The sequence below is a fragment of the Pseudorca crassidens genome, chromosome 14 (genome assembly GCF_039906515.1).
Source record: "Pseudorca crassidens isolate mPseCra1 chromosome 14, mPseCra1.hap1, whole genome shotgun sequence".
Lineage (NCBI taxonomy): Eukaryota > Metazoa > Chordata > Mammalia > Artiodactyla > Delphinidae > Pseudorca > Pseudorca crassidens.
In genome coordinates this window covers 45,116,295-45,135,555 of record NC_090309.1, presented here as the reverse complement: position 1 = coordinate 45,135,555, position 19,261 = coordinate 45,116,295, and the positions used below count along the sequence as shown (strand labels likewise).

Here is a 19,261-nt window from a genome sequence, read left to right as displayed (position 1 = left end):
GCTTCATTTAAAGTCAATGGAAACAAGAAATTAAATCTGGCCTCCTGAGTTTAGGAAAGAGGTTTTAAATTGGTGGTCTATAGGTCAAGTGTAGTCTGTAGATATGTGTTCTGTGTGGCCTACACAGTACTCTGAAAATCAGGATTGCTCTTGTCAAATCTACATTTCCAGCTTCTGATAGGGTAATTCTAAGTCCATAATCCTGCACGACAAAATTGGCTGGAACCTACCACAATTGTTCCTTTTAAGAAGTCCCTAGATCCCCCTATGCCTGGCTGTGAACCATCTCACTCATTTACAGTAGGACCAGACATTTATAGATACTTGAGAGTGACCTTTTATTTGGAGGCTAAGAAAAGAATATCAAGGAGAGACTGACATAGATTCCCAAGGTATGGAGGGTACCTGTAGATAACTGACAATTAAAAAGAAGCAAAAAGAAATTGCTAAATAATAGTATCTTTATTATGTATCTAATTTTTTTTTATTCAAGAACATAACAAATTGCTACTACTAGCAAATTGACAACTTTCTATGGGTTCAGTGGTGCTATATTGGTTTACCTTTGTTAAAATGCTGTTTTTTCTGAGAGGGAATGAAAGAAATTATGAGCCTTCTGTAAAATGGGAAAAGTTGAGGGGAATTCCGTGGGCAGTCCAGTGGTTAGGATTCTGTGCTTCCACTGCAGGGGGCATGGGTTCAATCCCTGGTTGGGGAACTAAGATCCCTACATGCCACGTGGTGTGGCAAATAAATAAATAAATAAACAAACAAACAAATAAATAAATAAATAAAATGGGAAAAGTTAAAAAAAATCATGAGGCCTGTACTCTGACTTTTAACTTATGTTTTAGCAATCTAACAGAATTAAAGGCAACTGAAAAATAACATTTTCATCTGTTAAGGTTAAAAAAGTGATTGAAAATAACGGGTATTTTCTAATTATCCAGGATTTAGAAAAAGTTTTAAATGTTAAGAAAATTTTTTGATTAAATTTGTTTCAGAAAATCTCTAAACCTTTGCAAATGAATGAAATTAATGGAAATTCATTTCGATAAATGCTTGACTACAATAATTAAACAAAAATGTAACTAGTACAATTAAATCTTTCAGACTCTGAAAGAAACATTTTCCTCCCTTCTGTTGCTGTGGTAGACAGAACACCTAATTTGAGTCAGAGAAACTTACTTCATCATGGTCCTTGCTATGTGATCTTCGGCATGTTACTTTGCCTTCTGAATTCCCTTTTCTTCACCTATGAAAATGGGGATAATAATATCTAGTTCACAAAATTTTTGTGAGGATTTAATAAGAATACATATTAATAGTACTAGCACAGTGTCTGGCACAGAGAGAACACTTTAAAAATATTTGTTCTCTTCATACATGGCAGGCAAAGAGGTGCCTTGTATAAAAATGAAAAAAGCCATGGGGGGGACTTCCCTGGTGGTGCAGTGTTTAAGAATCCGCCTGCCAATGCAGGGGACATGGGTTCGAGCCCTGGTCCGAGAAGATTCCACATGCTGCGGAGCAACTAAGCCCGTGTGCCACAACTACTGAGCCTGTGTTCTAGAGCCTGCAAGCCACAACTACTGAGACCACGTGCCACAACTACTGAAGCCCACAAGCCTAGAGCCTGTGCTCCACAACAAGAGAAGCCACTGCAATGAGAAGCCAGCACACCACAACAAAGAGTAGCCCCCGCTCAATGCAACTAGAGAAAGCCCGCGCACAGCAACGAAGACCCAATGCAGCCAAAAAGTAAATAAATAAACAAATAAATTAAAAAAAAAAAGCCATGGGAGATGAATAGGTAAAACACAGAGGACTTTTACGGCAGTGAAACTATTGTGTATGATACTATAATGGTGGATACATGTCATTATAAATTTGTCCAAACCCACAGTATGTACAACACCAAGGGTGAAGCCTAATGTAAACTATGGACATTGCGTGATAATGATGTGTCACTGTAGGCTCATTCATTGTAACAAATGCACCACTCGGAGCGGGGCGGGTATTGATAACAGGGGACGCTATGCATATGTGAGGACAGGGGGTATATGGGAAATCTCTGTATGTTCTGCTCAATATTGCTGTGAACCTACAACTGCTTAAAATAATAAAATCTATTTTAAAGCCATGGGTTTAGAAAAATATGACAAGTTTTGGATATTTCTAACCCAATGGCGAATTTCTATTATAGCTATTTCATTACAGCTGTCAGAGAACAATGTCATAAATCAAACATTAATGCAGTGTTGACCCTGAAAATTATAGCTACTAGTATGACCTAATACCCATCAACATACAACCTAAAAAATAAAGCAGGAATCCAACAGAAATGCACATATATGTTCATGAACAAGACATGTACAAAAATATTCATGAAAGCACTATGTGTATGTGCTACGCTGGAAACGTAGATGTCCATCTATGGTAGAACTGTGGTATACTTACACAATGGAATAATAAATAGTGATGAGAATAAACAACTGCACATGACATGGATGAATACCACAAAAATAATAAAGAACCAAACACACAAAAATAAATACATTATGATTTCATTTATCTAAAATTCAAACTCAGGCAAAACTCATCTAAGGTATGAGAAGTCAGGATAGTGGCTATCTCTGGGAGGGGGATAATAATGACTGAAAGGGGGCTTCTAGGATTCCAGGGGTGTTATTTCTTCATCTGGGAGTTGGTTACATAAATGTGTTGACTTTGTGAAAAATTATTGAGCTGCACAGTTATAACTTGTTCAATTTTCAGAATTTATTATTGTGTATATGTATATATCAATAAAATTTACCAACAAAATAAAGCTAGAGTAAAGCTAATTCACAAGATTGGCATTAAATATGAAAGATTCCAGGTCCAACTTGGTATTTATTCATTGACCTGCTTATTGCAACTTACTTTGTACCCAATACTGTGTTTGATTTTGGTGATATAATGGTAACTGTTATGGGTTGAATTGTATGTGCCCTCCCAAAATTCATAAGTTGCAGCCCTAATCCCCAGTACCTCAAGATGTGACCTTATTTGGAGATAGGGTCTTTAGAGTTAAAATGAGTTCATTAGGGTGGGTCCTAATTCAATATGACTGGCATACATATAAGAGGAAATATGGACACATATAGAGCACACAGAGGGAAGATGACATAAGAGATATAGAGAAGGTGGTCACCTATAAGCCAAGGAGAGAGGCAAAGGTCTGAAGCCAATTATTCCCTTACAGTCTTCCAAAGGAACCAACGTTGCCAACACCTTATATCAGACTTCTGGCCTCCAGAACTGAGACAAATTTGTGTGGTTAAGCCATTCAGTTTGTGGTACTTTGTTTCAGCAGCCCTAGAAAACTAACAGAGTAACCTTCCCCCATTTTCCACACCCTCAAAATGTGCTGTCCTTGCCATCAATAAAAAGTACTGTCCCTGACTGTAACCATGATAATAGCAATAAAGGACAGCCTAGAAAAAAGAAATGTAGCATAATTAAGGAAGTAATAAAAGGTTTCCCTGAGGAATTTTTAACCAAGCTAAAGCCTGAAGTAAAAGAAATTATTAACTAGGTAAAAAGAAAGGGATGAGCCTTCCAGGTAAAAGAAACAGCATATTTTCAAGCCCCTTACAAGAGGAACAGAAAAAATACAAGTGTCTGGCTCAAAATAATGTGTAATACGGTAGGAGATGAGTCTGGAGATCAGCTGGAATTCAGATTATGCAGAATTTGTTAGGCCATGTTAAGGACTTTGGATGTTATCTCAAAAAGCAATGACATGAGACAACTATTTAGTGCATGATAATATGATGAAATGTGAAATACTCAGCATCACCTATGAAGGATCCTTGCCAAAATAGTTGAAACTAAATCTAGTTAAGTTTTTACAGCTAGCTTCCATTTACAGGAAATATGGGAAAAAGAAAAACAAGTTAAATAATACCATAAGGAAGCAATCAGACAAATCTAAAATGTGGAACATTCCCAGTAACAACCAAGCCAGTCCAGTCAGTCAATGGCAAGAGAGAGAAAAAGAGAGGAAGAATACCCTATATGCAGAGACACAACAACCAAAGAGAATACATGGACCTTGTTTAGCTCCTAACTGGAACAACTCAACTGTAAAAAGGCATGTTTAAGCAATTTGTGAAATGTGAATACAGACTGGATATTAGATAATACTAAGGAATTATTTTTAGTTATTTTTACAATATTCTGTCTCTTCCCACTGAAGCTGTAATCTTGATAGCAGAGACCATACACAAAACAGGTATCCAGAACATGCTGGGTTTGTTTTTGTTTTGGCCGCACTGTGCAGCATGTGGGATCTTAGTTCCCTGACCAGGGAAGCGCAGGGTCTTAACCACGGGACCGCGAGGGAAGTCCCCACAATATGTTGCTGATGCTGGTGTTGAATCCTGGTATTTACAAGTTAGGCAGAAGGTGAAAAAGCACTGGGAAATCATCTGTGGAACTACTGAATTTTTGAGTTGTGAATGACAAATGGAATTATCTAGCCAAAATAAATTCATGAGGAAAAGGACACAAAAATAGATCGTGGTAGAGCTGGTCTAGCACAGGCTCCTATGCCACGAGGCTCATGTTATACCTCTTTCAGTGCAGCTTATAGGGAGGTTCTCACAACTTCCAAGCCCTGTACAGCTCACAACTCAACTATTTCTCCTTCCCCCACTTGACTTTATATTCTTGCTCTTCCTCCCAACTCCATCTCCAGGCATTTTACTTTAGATTCACTTGACAAATTTCACTTTCCTTGGGTAAACTGCCAAAGGTACTGCTAACAAAGAAGAAGAATAATGAGTGGAGGAAAAAACATTTTAAAACCAAAGCAAAATTAGCAGTAACAACAACAACAGCTTCTGTTTCAAGCTTTTTCCAGATTTCTGTACCTAATTCATTCTCTTGGCTTTCATGAACACATTTTTTTTCCAAGTTCTGTCAACGGATACATAGTAGCTTTCTATCAATCATACAAGTCTCAAAGAAAAAAGGGTGTTAAGCCATTGGTACATAAAGAATCAGTGCTGCTGAAATACCCTCTCCTTCCCTTCCTTTTTTCCATCCTTCATATTTTCTTTTCAAAAATCATAGCTAAGGACTTCCCTGGTGGCGCAGTGGTTAAGAATCTGCCTGCCAATGCAGGGGACACAGGTTCAATCCCTGGTCTGGGAAGATCCCACATGCTGCGGAGCAACTAAGTCCATGCGCCACAACTACTGAGCCTGCGCTCTAGAGCTGACGAGCCACAGCTACTGAAGCCCACATGCCTAGAGCCCGTGCTCTGCAACAAGAGAAGCCACTGCAATGAGAAGCCTGCGCACCGCAACGAAGAGTAGCCCTCGCTCACCGCAACTAGAGAAAGTCCATGTGCAGAAAAGAAGACCCAATGCAGCCAAAAACTAAACTAATTAATTAATTTAAAAAAATCATAGCTAATATGAAGGTCAGAAATAAAAATATTATTAGTTATTATAAGCCTTTTATAACTAAACTGCAATTTAAATTGCTTTTAAAATTGTACATAGGTATTACTTTTAAAAAATATTACATTTTAAGTGCTCAGAACAGTGGGCACTAAGAATGGTTTGTAGCTGGACATCACCAAAAGCTGTGTGACGGAGCACCTTGTTTCCACGTGCACTTGCAGTGGGAGCTGTGCGCAGGCCCTTGAAGACTTTGATATTTTCTTTATAAAATAAAGCTCGTTGTAAGCATTAAAAGAAAAAAATTACATTTTAGAAAACTGAATTATAGCTATCCAGTACTGTGGTTAGCAAGATACAGAAAAATTGAGAACTCAGCCAGTATTCTTCTGGATTTGTAAGATAAGCCCAGCAACCCAAATATTAGTGGAAACAGATAGCTTAATATAGGCAATAAGGTATGTTATATCAAATACTCCAAAGAGGGATAATTATACAAGTACAAATGCATAGATATGTGGGATTTGGGAAGTATAAACCAAGTAGAGGAATATGTGTTTCTGGGACCTATTACATTGAAATAAGGGTTATCTTCTATTAAGTTCTTCCACTATGTAATATATTTATATTGCACATACATATCACTAAACCTTTTGGGGAGATATTACTGCCCATATTTTACAAAGAGTAAGAAGAAGAATTTGAACTTGAATATGAAGCTGTCCGATTCCAAGTTTACATTCTTTCCACTATAAAATAACATATATACATTCAGTTTAAAATTAGGAGGGGAAAACTTATGCTCTTTTATTCTATCTAACAGCAGCTCACTTTTACCATGTTCCATGATCAAGGCTGACATTCTGGTATGGCATAAGGGCTGAAAGCTGTTCTGATTAGTTGGGTATCTGTTGTTTGATTGGTGCCTATGCCATGCTGATCATTAAATATTTTGAATATCACACCTGTCCATGACACAGAACTCTGAGTTTTCAATCAAATACTTACTCAGACACTTGAAATCATCTAAAACCACTTCGTATGACATATTCCATGCCTACAGGTATCCTGGGTCTAAGATGTAGAACTACTACTTCTTTGCAAAATTTGGCTATTCTCTCTCTAGATAAGAACATGCTGAAATTCCCAAGTTTTATAGCAGAAGCTTAACATTTGCCATTTATATATACCAAAGCATGGAGCACATCTTTGAGTCAGTAGTACAAAATTACTATACTCTAGGTTTTTGCCAGTGAAAACCTTGAAATGGCATCCTGCCTTACTTGTTACAAGTCAGACTTATAGCATTTGATATTTGGGAAATCAGTCTGACAGATACTACTCACACCTTCCTCAGTTCTTGCTATTAAATTAGATCACCAGAAAGGAATATATTTAGACATTAACTTATGCACTTAGATAGAAATGCCTAAACTGAGATTTATACACTTACATTCTTAGATTTTATCAAGATTCAATATACAGGAGGGATAAATTAGGAGTAGCATATACACACTATTATATATAAAATAGATAACCAGGGGCTTCCCTGGTAGCGCAGTGGTTAAGAATCTGCCTGCCAATGCAGGGGACACGGGTTCAATCCCTGGCCCGGGAAGATCCCACATGCCGCGGAGCAACTAAGCCAGTGCACCACAACTACTGAGCCTGTGCTCTAGAGCCCGTGAAACACAACTACTGAGCCTGCGTGCTGCAACTACTGAAGCCCGCGTGCCTAGAGCCCGTGCTCCACAACAGGAGAAGCCACCGCAGTAAGAAGCCCGCGCACCGCAATGAAGAGTAACCCCCACTCGCCACAACGAGAGAAACCCCACAGGCAGTAACAAAGACCCAGTGCAGCCAAAAATAAATAAATAAAATAAATAAAATAAAATAAAATAGATAATCAACAAGAACATACTATATAGTACAGGGAACTCTACTCAATATTCTGTAATAACCTATATGGGAAAAGAATGGATATGTGTATTGGGTTGGCCAAAAAGTTCATTCAGTTAATGAATACATTGTTCAACAAAGTTCTTGACGAAAATGAAAAATGCCTTTTATTTTTACTTAAAACCGAATGAACTTTTTGGCCAATCCAATATGTGCATAACTGAATCACTTTGCTGTACATCTGAAACATAATGTTGTAAATCAACTATACTCCAAAATAAAATTAAAATTAAATAAAAAATAAAAATTTTAAAAAAGAAAAAATAAAGTACATAGGAATTTTAGAAAGATTCAATATACAAAATGACCATATAAAAAAAGGAAGCAATGGTGTAAATATTTCAAGGACAAATCTAAACGTCATCATAAAGAAGCATGATATATTTCTGAGAACTTCATACTCCAGATTTATTTATAAGTTAGTTATACCAAAATCAGTTTGCCTAACTGATATATATAAAATGTTGTACAGGCTCCCTCAACTGGTTAAGATGTAGAACTACCAAAAAACATGCTGCATCAAGTTGACTTTATCATCCTCTTCAGAAATTTCTGTAACCCCAGCCTGAGATCGAAGAACAGACATGATGTCATTAGATAATTTGCCAAAGCCATTCTGTAAACATATATTTGCTAATTCTTGCCACTCTTCTAGGGAGCAAAATGGATCATTTATCATAAGATGTTCAACTGCATCTGAGGAAATAAAAATACAATATTATAATATAGCACTTATTTGATAATCCATACTTAGCAATTCTTCAAAAATAAAGAGATATCATTTCAACTCCATTACTATTAGACCTGATTCCTTTAAGTGTAACGTGGAGTGCCTAGTCGAGCTCATAGTAAGTACTGAAGTGTTAGTTCCTTCTCCTCCTCCTTTTTCATTAACCTTTTCATGCCTCAATTCAACTCTCCACCATTTCTCACATTACCTATTCCTCCACTCATCTCCTTCTTGGTAAGGTCAGCAGATGCTGAAGGCTGAAAGGAAGGGAGCTCAGAAAGTGAAGAATGTGGGCTCAGCCTTATTCACAGTCTGTAAGGTACCACTAGGAACTATCAAACAAATCTGATGGTCAAGTTTTCATGATCCTTCAAACACTTTTATAAATGCCCTATAGTGCTAACCTAAGGGTTTAAAAAACTTTGGCAAAACCTCCATCCTATCTCTAGACAGAGACCTCTTAATGATGGGCCTGCTTTAACAAATATTTTTCTAAAGGAAATAAAAGAAGGATTTTGTTTATTAAAGAAAACTAATGATATTATTTACTTTTGAAAATCAATTATAGTGACCCTCTTTGGAACTATTTATGGAACTCGTTTATCTACTACCTGCATTACTTATAATACTTGATGAAAGAGGATCTCTATTCAGGTTATTGTAATCACTATCATTTTATTTCTACCATGATTACTATTTTTCTATCAAATAAAATATTTTAGTTGATATCTGTAATGATAATTTCTAAATTATCTTCCCAACTATGTTTTCATGTAATTTACTATTCTCTCTTTGGCCCCATATGATAATTTAAAATCAATCTGTCTGCTCAAGTTTCTATATTAAATTAGAAAAAGGAAAGAAAAAAGTGAGATCTAATTAGTTATTCCTGATCCCACTCCAGAGTGAGGTTCAGAGTAAATAATATATGTAAATAATATTTTCATATATATTTGGTTTAGGAATAAAAAACATAAAGTTTATCTAAATAACATTTTTAAAAATATATATAAATTATTAAATATACACATGTTAATATATATAAAGAGTTTACAGTAGTCATAGCTATTATAATTATTATGATGTTACCCTCAAGCTTCAGAAAGAGTCTCTCTTCATTCTAATTCTCTCAACAAATACATACTACTGCCAACAGATTATTATTAACATGGTAATCTTTACATTTATAAACACCTAAAGTTAACTCTTGCCAAGAATAAACTCTTAGGAAGATAGAGTTAACTCAAACATAATAATCTTGAACCTTTCCCTAAATAACCCACTACTATTTCTTTCACTACAAAATTTTACTTCACTTACCTTTCCCATCTTTATTTATTTCTTGAAGTAGCTTAATGCCAACTTTTTTCATATCTACAGAGAACAGGTGAAGTACAGCAAGACCAAAAGATAAATATGGTGGTTTCCCATTCCATTCTTTAGTGAGACACTGAATTAATTCAGTGTGGGGACATAACTTTATTAGCTGCAGCAGGTCATCTGAAAGCAAAAATGAAAAACTGTGTCTCAACATCCTAATATGATACATCAACTAGAAACTGGGACTAGCTAATGTCTATATTTGCCAATCAACTCTTCTTTTTCCAATCCTTCCAAAGCCCTCAATGAATTCAACATTACCATCTCCAATCCAAAAAAGAAAAAAAAAAAAAATCATACTCAGCATCGCAGAAAACAAAGGAAAACTACCTAAACATAGTACCAGGAAAAAAAATTTATCAGAGAACAGTCTTGGAAAGAAATGTGGTATAAAAAAAGGACCAGGTTGACAATCAAGAATCCTGAATTCTAATCATAGCTCAATCAGTCACTTAATCTTTTGGACCTCAGTTTTTGCATCTTAAAGTGCTAGAATTAGTATCTCCACAATTTCTAAGCTCCCATCTAATACTACGTTATTTTTGTCTACATCTTGTTGCTCATTTGGGGGCCAACTTCTACTGAGTATATCTTTCTTGCTGTGCCTTGCACAGAAAAGGGGCTCAGCAATTTTTCCTAAAAATACCAAGTATTTAGAAACCCAAATATGAAGATTTTAAGAAGCTGTTAGCTAGTTCAAGTAGCTAGAGGTTGAGCCATATGAAGTTGCCTACACTTGACCATTTTTTACTTCAAAAAAAAAAGCAATTTCATATGGTTTAGTCTACTAGTTAACCATTCAGATAATCTAAAGCTACAATCATGATTTATATTCTTAAATTTATAAACTTTGTGTTAACTTACTAAATTTTTTTAAGTAAAAATATTCTTGGGCCACAACAGAGGTAATTTTCAGAATAATTTTTGAAAGCATTTCAAGAACTACGTGTAAACATACCTGCACTCCAAAAGGTAATACAAGGTAATCTAGTGTTTATTAAACACATATTTATTGTACTGTGAACTTACATATATTAAATTACTACACCTAATATTCAGTATAAGTCAGATATTATTATTCTCACATTACAAGTGAGGAAACAGGCTTAGAGAGGTTAGTTTTCCCAGAATTAGACACACAGTCTAAAGAAGAACAGTTCATCTGACCCCCAAAGTCCATGACCTTCCAATCTGTGGTGCTGCTCCTCCAAAATAATAAATATGTATGTGTGTGTGCATTGTGTGTATGTATATATATATACATGCATACACACACAAAGAGAGAGAGAGAGAAGGAAAGAGAAATGGTAAAAGATGAAGCAAGGAATAGCAGAATATAATTCTATATCAATGAAGTCAAATAATTTTTTAAAAATTTTCCCTAGAAAAGAGGTAGAAGTTTATGATTTGGGTCGCTCAATCTGGCCTCCACTAAGGTGAAGTTATTTATATAGGACAACCCTGTCTCCAACATTTCATAACTCATCCATCTCTCTCCATTTCATTCAATCAAGTATTCAAATACTCTTCTCCATTAATTGATTAACCAATATTTACTCCATTATGTACAAGATATGGTCTCTGACTAATTAGAAAGGACACAAGTTCAAATCCTATGAACCTACCCCTCTACTTACTTCAGAATGCATTTCCTTATTCCTTGGTTTGACATGTAATAATGATCGTTATTTATCTTGTATGTTCTTTAATAAGGTTATAAGGGTCTATATATCAACCATGGTACTGTTTAACTCACATATACCTAGATACTTAGAACAGTGGTTCTCAAAATATGGTCTAGGGTCCATAAAGTCAGAACTATTTTCATAAAAATACTAAAATTTGCCTTTTTTATTCTCCTTCTCTCACAAATATACAGGGTGTTTTTCCAGAAGCTACATGACATATTACAATAGACTGAATATAGGATCAGATATGGGAAGCCAGCTATCTTCTACTAAACCAGACATTACAGAGATTTACAAAAATGTAAAACAGTGTCACTCTTTTCCTTAAATTGTTTAGCTTTGGAAAAGTTACTTTTCATAAAAATATTTTACTTATGACAATACATAATTGGTTTATTGCTGTTGGTTGTTTTTGTTTTTGTTTTTGGCCTTGCGGCACAACTTGTGCTATCTTAGTTCCCCAACTAAGGATTATTAAACCTGCACCCTCAGCAGTGAAAGCACAGAGTCCTAACCACTGGACTACCAGGGAATTTCCTATTATTGTTATTTTAAACGTGAAATTTTGCCATTTGCAGCAACATGGATGGACTAGGAGGGCATTTTGCTAAGTGAAATAAGTCAGACAAAGAAAGACAAATACTGTATGATCTCACTTAATATGTGGAATCTAAAAAAATAGATGCATCTGACTCACCTCACTCAGCTGCACCTGGGGAAGAGCCAGCGGACCAGCCTGCAGACTGATGTGACACTGCCCTGCTGGAGACCCTGATTATATCCCACAATAAGCTGAGAAGCCTGCCCTTGCTGGGATGGGCACTGCCGGCACTCAACACCACGGACGTCTCCTTCAACGAGCTGGCCTCGTTGTCTCCTGATACCCTGAATGGCCTGAGCCACCTCCAGGAGCTCTACCTGTGTGGCAATAGGCTGCAGACTCTGCCCCCCAACTCCTCTCCCACCCCCCCACCCCCCAGCTCCTGGCACCCACGCTCCAGCTGAAGAAGCTCAACCTGGCTGAAAACCAGTTGAGAATAGAACGAAACAGAAACAGACTCACAGATATAGAGAACAAACTAGTCATTACCAGTGGGGAGAGGGAAAGGGGGAGGGACAATTTAGGGGTAGGAGATTAAAAGGTACCAACTATTAAGTATAAAATAAGCTACAAGGATATATTGTACAACACAGGGAATATGGCCAATGTTTTGTAATAACTATAAATGGAGTATAACCTTTAAAAATTGTGTATCACTATATTGTACACCTGTAACATATAATATTGTACATCAACTATACTCCAATAAAAATTTTTTTCTGGTTTAATTTCTTTTGTGTTAAAGTCTTTATTGAATTTGTTACAATATCGCTTCTGTTTTCTGTTTTGGTTTTTTTTTTGGCCGCAAGGCATGTGGGACCTTATCTCCTGGACCAGGGATCGAACCCACACCCCCTGCATTGGAAGGCAAAGTCTTAACCACTCACCACCAGGGAAGTCCCTGGTTTAATTTCTAATAGGATAAATATCAATTGGTAGAACCCACATAGACAAAAACTCTTTGGGATCTTCAATGTTTTTTAAAACTATGAAGGAGACCTGAGACCAGAAGGTTTGAGAGCCTCGGATCTAGAATAACCCAGTTTCTAGATTGTTTCTAGCCTCGGAGTCTAGAATTCCATATCTAGAATATAACCAGACAGGTACATTCACTTGTTTAATGACGATGGGGAAGGTGAACAAACAAATCATTTCAGGCTTTATTCTAGAAATCATTAGAGAGGAAAAATGAAGTGTTTTTCCTTCTAAAACAGATGCTCTATGAGTCAGATTTATGCTTTTGGAACAAAAGACTTTTTTAGGACTTCACCGTTTTTGTTCTGTTTCTTTGATTTGTAAATGTAAAGCTGACAGTCTAAATCTGAGAAAGACCATTTTCTTCTGAAACCAGAAAGTATTAACAAACTGAGTCTGTCCCCTGAGGCCAAGGATGATCCTTTGGAAAGCTGTGGTTGTTTGTCATTAAAAAGTAAAATAAGCAGAGTAATTTTTCAAACATTGTTTCTACCTTTTAAGCTTAATTTTCCTCAGGTTATTATTATCTTATGATGTTGTACTAAATAAATTCTGAGGATAAATATCAAGGTTCTAATTACATAGGAGAGTTAATATTTCTTACATTAGTACAATATACAGTTGTCCCTTGATATCCACGGGGTTTGGTTTCAGGACCCCCTGCAGATAGCAAAATCTGAGTATGCTCAAGTCTCTTATATAAGAAGTCTCTTATACAAAATGGCATAGTATTTTCATATAACCTACACACATCCTTCCATATACTTTAAATCATCTCTGGATTACCTAATACAATGTAAATAATATGTAAATAGTTGCAAATACAATGCAAATGTTATGTAAATAATTGCTGGTGCACAGCAAACACAAGTTTTGCTTTTTAGAACTTTCTGGAATTTTTTTTCCCTCAAATATTTTCAATCTGAAGTTCACTGAATCCATGGATGTGGAACCCATGAATATGGAGGGCTGACTGTATAATTATTTTACAGTGTAACGCACTACTAGAGGAACAAGATAATATGATAATGAGTCAATCATATTTCTGTATACTCATGCAAGGCAAATTTTGCAAGCAAAAAAAGAAACTTCACATTTCATTCAATAAAAATTCCAAGAGTAATTAAAACCTTGATTTCTTGACTAAAATAATTCTATGGAAAAATAATACTTAACACAGAAACTGAATCTGTATAAATTAGATAATATTAATAAAATATATAATTCATTCAACAAATATTGTGTCGTAACTACTCTGCCAGATTCTGTTCCATCGCTGTGTCTATATAGGCAAATTACATACCGGTCTGTGACTTAGCCTCTCTTTGGACACAGTTATTTTTCATCTATAAAATAGGGATGGGCTTCCCTGGTGGTGCAGTGGTTGAGAGTCCGCCTGCCGATGCGGGGGACATGGGTTCGTGCACCGGTCCGGGAAGATCCCACATGCCGCGGAGCGCCTGGGCCCATGAGCCATGGCCGCTGAGCCTGCGCGTCCGGAGCCTGTGCTCCGCAACGGGAGAGGCCACAACAGTGAGAGGCCCGCGTACCGCAAAAAAAAAAAAAAAAAAAAAAAGGATAATAACAAACCTAGTTCATAGAGTTAACATAAGGATTAAGTGAGATAAGGCATGTAAAAAGCTTAACTATAGCTATTATTACACTAATAATATCGGGCATGCTGTTACATAATGAATGACAAAAATTAATAACTCTAAAAAACAGATTCTAAGTAAAAGTCAATTTACTCTTTGAAAATGATCAGATTCGACGACCATAAAAGATTCTTTTTCCTGGAAAAATGTGACCTAAAAGTGCTATATTTTGTTCCATTGTGCAATTTCTTAGAACTGGAGTACACAGCTTGCAAAATCAGGATTGACATAGGCCTGGGATATGGGGATATGTCAGGACTGCCTGTACATTAAGGCTACTGCTGAACTAGACTATAATAAGAGATCAGCTCATTCAACTAGGGTCACCCTGGGGCTTCCCTGGTGGCGTAGTGGCTGGGAGTCTGCCTGCCGATGCAGGGGACACGGGTTCGAGCCCTGGTCTGGGAGGATCCCACATGCCGCGGAGCGACTGGGCCCGTGAGCCATGGCCGCTGAGCCTGCGCGTCTGGAGCCTGTGCTCCACAACGAGAGAGGCCGCGATAGTGAGAGGCCCATGCACCGCGACGAAGAGTGGCCCCCACTCGCTGCAACTAGAGAAAGCCCACGCACAGAAACGAAGACCCAACACAGCCAAAAATAAATAAACAAAATTAAACAAACAAACAAACAAAAAACTAGGGTCACCCTAAGGTCCACAATTCTCTCAGATCACTGCCCAGCTGCAACCTAGGTGTTTCAAACTTTTTAAATCAACATTATTTCACAAATTCTTCATTTCTAATGCTTATATTATAGTTCAGAATGATATATATAAGTTCAGTTACTTTTTAAAAATCCTTTAAGTAGCATGGTCCAAATATCTGCAAGTTTACTAAATGTTTATGTACTGAAGAAATATAAAATGTATTTGAATGTCCACCATCAAAGTCAATCAGCTTCAGCTTACCTGTTTTCACTAAAAATTACAAAAGAAATCTACTTACCGGTATACACAAAACAAGCTTTATAATGTGTAAGTCCAAAATATTGCCTACTATCATGGGTGATCTTACAATTCAAGTCCAGAATTCGAATGTATACAGATAATAGCCTTTTTCACTTACCAGAAGTAAAGTCCTTGAACTGTTGTATGTATTCCATGGCCCCTTGAATTTGACCCTGTTTACACAGGCAAAGAAGAGCTTTCTTGCGCAGGCCACATTCACGATAGATAATCTGAGCTAAAGCCAGACACTTGGCCTTGTTATAAGTATCCTGCTCCCCATAATCAAAAATCACATCCCCAGCCTCCTCAGAAAATGTCAGCCTAGAGCAAGCAGATCAACAGGGCACACATTAGTGAGCTCCTGATGAATGGATGAGAATGAAATATTTGAAAATTCAGCACAGTAGAACTGGATTTTCTATGGTCTATAAGGATTCCAAGTTAGTAGGCAACTGATGAAATTAAACATATCCAAGACTTAACAACAAGAACAAAACCAATCAGCATGTCTTCCTTTGGGGGAAGTAATTTCGGTGAAACTGAGCTCAACTTTTAAAAAAATCTACAAACAAGGTTAAAATTCTCCTGAAAAGATTGGTGGGATTTAAAATTTCAAGGTAAACAAAAATTCTCTCATAATTGAGGCTCTCAATGTTCTTAGCTGTTATGTAGATTCCAACACCCTGCAGAATGTAAGAACTTATTAAATGTTGGTTAAAGATAGTGACAAAATCTTTAGCTCAAAATTACCAACAGATCTTGCAAGCATTTGTACTAAAACGAAAACAGAAAGTGCGACAGCAGTTGTTTTTTTTTTTAATTGTTATAGATTTGAAAGAGACAACGGGGGGAATAAAGGGACTTGACTGTGTCTATTAGGAGAGACTGAAGAAACAGTTCTTTTGAGATGGCTCAAGTAAGTAGATTTCACTTTTCATCAATTTTAGTGCACCATCTTCATACACAATTGAAGGGAACCATCTGTACTACTAACTCCACCTAGAAACTATCAGCATAAGCCAAAAAACATCTGGGTATCATTAAAGATATCACTTCTAATTACTGGCTGTACTGAAACTGGGCTTTATTGTTTGGGTGTTTTTTGGCCACGTCATGCAGCATCCAGAATCTTAGTTCCCTGACCAGGGATCGAACCCGTGCTCCCTGCATTGGGAGCATGGAATCTTAAACACTGGACTGCCAGGGAAGTCCCATAATTATATTTTTAATTAATAGCTACAGAATAACAACAGTCACATAATATTAGTGTCTGTATACATGTAATATAATGCCAATAACAATAAAATGAAATCCTGAAACTCCTACAAAATGTCTCTCTATTGAAAATTAAGTAGATAAAGCCCTCTGTGTTTGTTGGGGCAGGCAGCAGAGAGGTGGGTTTAAAAGCAAAAGGCAGCTCCTGAGTACAAATCAATTATTTAGGAAGCAATTCCCCGACTTCCACATTTTAATACCAAAATATAAGTTTTGGTAGTTAAAGCCACAACGTTTCCTGAGACTGAACAAGTCATTATTTCAGTTGTTGTAGTGACTGCATTACTGGAGCAACATGAAAATACCAGTATCTTAGTATTTATTTCTTATTAATACCACTATTTCATTATTTTCAGTGGTCACCCTCACGATGCTGTTCCACCTGAGAGAAGGCCAGAGTTGAGACTAAGGTTGCTCTGCCTTCGTTTGTCACTTTCCAAAAGGATGATCAGAAGCAAAGAGTATGATTAAAAAGAAAATTATCCAAAAGGAGAAGGAGGATCAAGCCCCAAAATGGAATTGGCCCCAAAGGAAAAGCAGGTGGCGGGTGGTGGTGGGGGGTGGGGTGGGGTGTGTGTGTGTGTGTGTGTGACAGGGGTCAGGGGGTGAGAAAAACAAGGATTCTAGCCCTGGGGTAAAAGAGGTAGCAGTCAGACACCCAAAACAAGGTTTTGCCTTGTTTTCAGTCTGTAGCACATTTTCAGTAGTAGTCATCCAATAATTTTTTTGAAAAAGGCCAGATTTTTGTTTTTATGAGTTTCTAATGGAGACCTGAAATGTATGAATAGGTATAATCCACAGTTATCCAAAGCCTTCTAATTTTAGTGCATAGTTTTACCACACAGTTCCATCAAAGCTTAAGAAAAAATAAAAATGCTGCCAGAAGATTCAAATCTAATATTTTAAAATTAATCACTACCAATATGGTATGGAGTAAAGCCGTAATGATTTTTATAGTGTCTAAGGTATCTAAATAGAAGAAACCCAAAACATGGAAAATCCAAACAATATTAATTAGCTCATGAATGCTCTAGAGTTGAGTGGGTTAAAGAAAATTGTCCTATTTAGAATAAAGACATTTATGCTAAATGGTATGTCCAGAAAAATACAGAAATACAAATATGAATAATTCAGGAAAAATGCAGTGGTATTTTCCCACTTTATGCACTCAGGGAAATGCATAAGAGTTTAAATTCTTACAACTAAGAGGTAGAATGGGCCAAGTATATGTAAGGAAATTAATCTTGTCTGAAGTGTCTTTGCACTAGATAACAGGTGTTAGTAATGAACATGCACTTTCTGATGCTGTCCTCATGCCTGCACCATTTCCAGGGCTCCCTGACAAGTACTTTTTGTGGGGAGTGTAGAAGTGTGACCAGGCAGGGAAAGAAAGGAGGAGGCAAAGGCTGAAAAGAGGGGTACACATATGAAGAAGTTTCCTAAAACAGGAATTACGTGAACATAATTATTATTATGTGAATAATTAATTACTGTGTGAACAGTAAGTGAAGGCATAACAAGACAGGGTGAGAGAAAGCTACTTTGCGCTGGGAAACAATAGTGAGATCAACCCAGGGCAGTTTTATGACTATCCACAGTTGTGCAGGGAAATGATGAATTTGAAATGGGTAGCAGTAGGTAGTAGTATGCAAACTTGCCATTTTTGTTTGGGACATTTCTAAGTCATGGATTTGTTATTTAGGGAGTGCTTACATTTGTCCATCTACTCCCTTATGATACAATTCTTAAAGATGAGAACTGTACCTAGTCTCTAATATGTATTCTATGTCCCTATGCATTTAGAGCCAAGAAAGCATAGCCCTCAGGCTGCAAAACAAGAAGGCCATGGCTACTAGAGAGAAGACAGGGAGGCCTTTCGTCACTCTGCCTTCCAATACTCACAGCCCAACCCATGCCCACATAGACCCAGCAAAAGGAGCTGTTATCTATTTCCAGATTGATCTTCATAAGCTGGTAGACACAGTTTTGGTGCCTACTCAGGTCCCCTTTACTGTGCCAGTGCCCCTTCTCCAGCTGATTATTGACAGCTCATAGCTGCCCCTCCTCCAAAGAATTGCCTTCAGCTGACTGGAGCCACCTCACCTAGAAAGTTATGCCTATCTTTCAACCCCTTAGTAATGTAGAGCTGACGACTGACTAGTAAGGGATAAAAAAAGCCAGTCCCATAAAAAAGCGGTAACAACTTTGCGGTATGGCTTATGCTCCACAGCTCTCTCTTTATAATACTAATACTAGACTTCACCTGAGTTCACATCCTTGCTTGGCTCTTTCCCTATCCTGTCTCACTCCTTCCGTTATAAAATTTCCCAAGCAGTAAATGACATCAGCTAAATCCAGGTATCATACTCTCTTCAAGGGCATAGGGAGCCTGAGTGCCAAAAATATTCCCCTTTGCCCCATTATTTAGCAATAGTCCTGCCTTCTCATGATAAAGTCAATCAGGACTTCCAGACTCACAGAGCCTAAAGTTGCAGGCAAGGGAAGCACAAACTCCCTGTGCTGATGGTTCATTCTAAGTGTCAACTTGATGTTGTTGGTCAAATAATATCAAGTTGACACTTGATATTATTTGACCAAC

At 37.1% G+C, this 19,261-nt stretch overlaps 1 protein-coding gene across 3 annotated transcripts in view; it reads right to left on the bottom strand.

Moving 5' to 3' along the window:
- Window positions 1–19,261, bottom strand: part of CLHC1 (clathrin heavy chain linker domain containing 1) — a 213,134-nt gene that overhangs the window by 160,576 nt on the left and 33,297 nt on the right. The window contains exons 10-12 of one of the 3 annotated variants that reach the window (XM_067705043.1): window positions 15,506–15,708; window positions 9,463–9,642; window positions 4,619–8,108 (exon numbers count right to left, since the gene is read on the bottom strand). In XM_067705043.1, coding sequence (XP_067561144.1) covers window positions 7,912–8,108; window positions 9,463–9,642; window positions 15,506–15,708 — 580 coding nt within the window. In that variant the 3' untranslated portion in view covers window positions 4,619–7,911. Of the gene's footprint in view, window positions 1–4,618; window positions 8,109–9,462; window positions 9,643–11,907; window positions 12,129–15,505; window positions 15,709–19,261 lie in introns of those variants that run through there. The other 2 variants (XM_067705045.1, XM_067705044.1) reach the window with 2 other exon arrangements.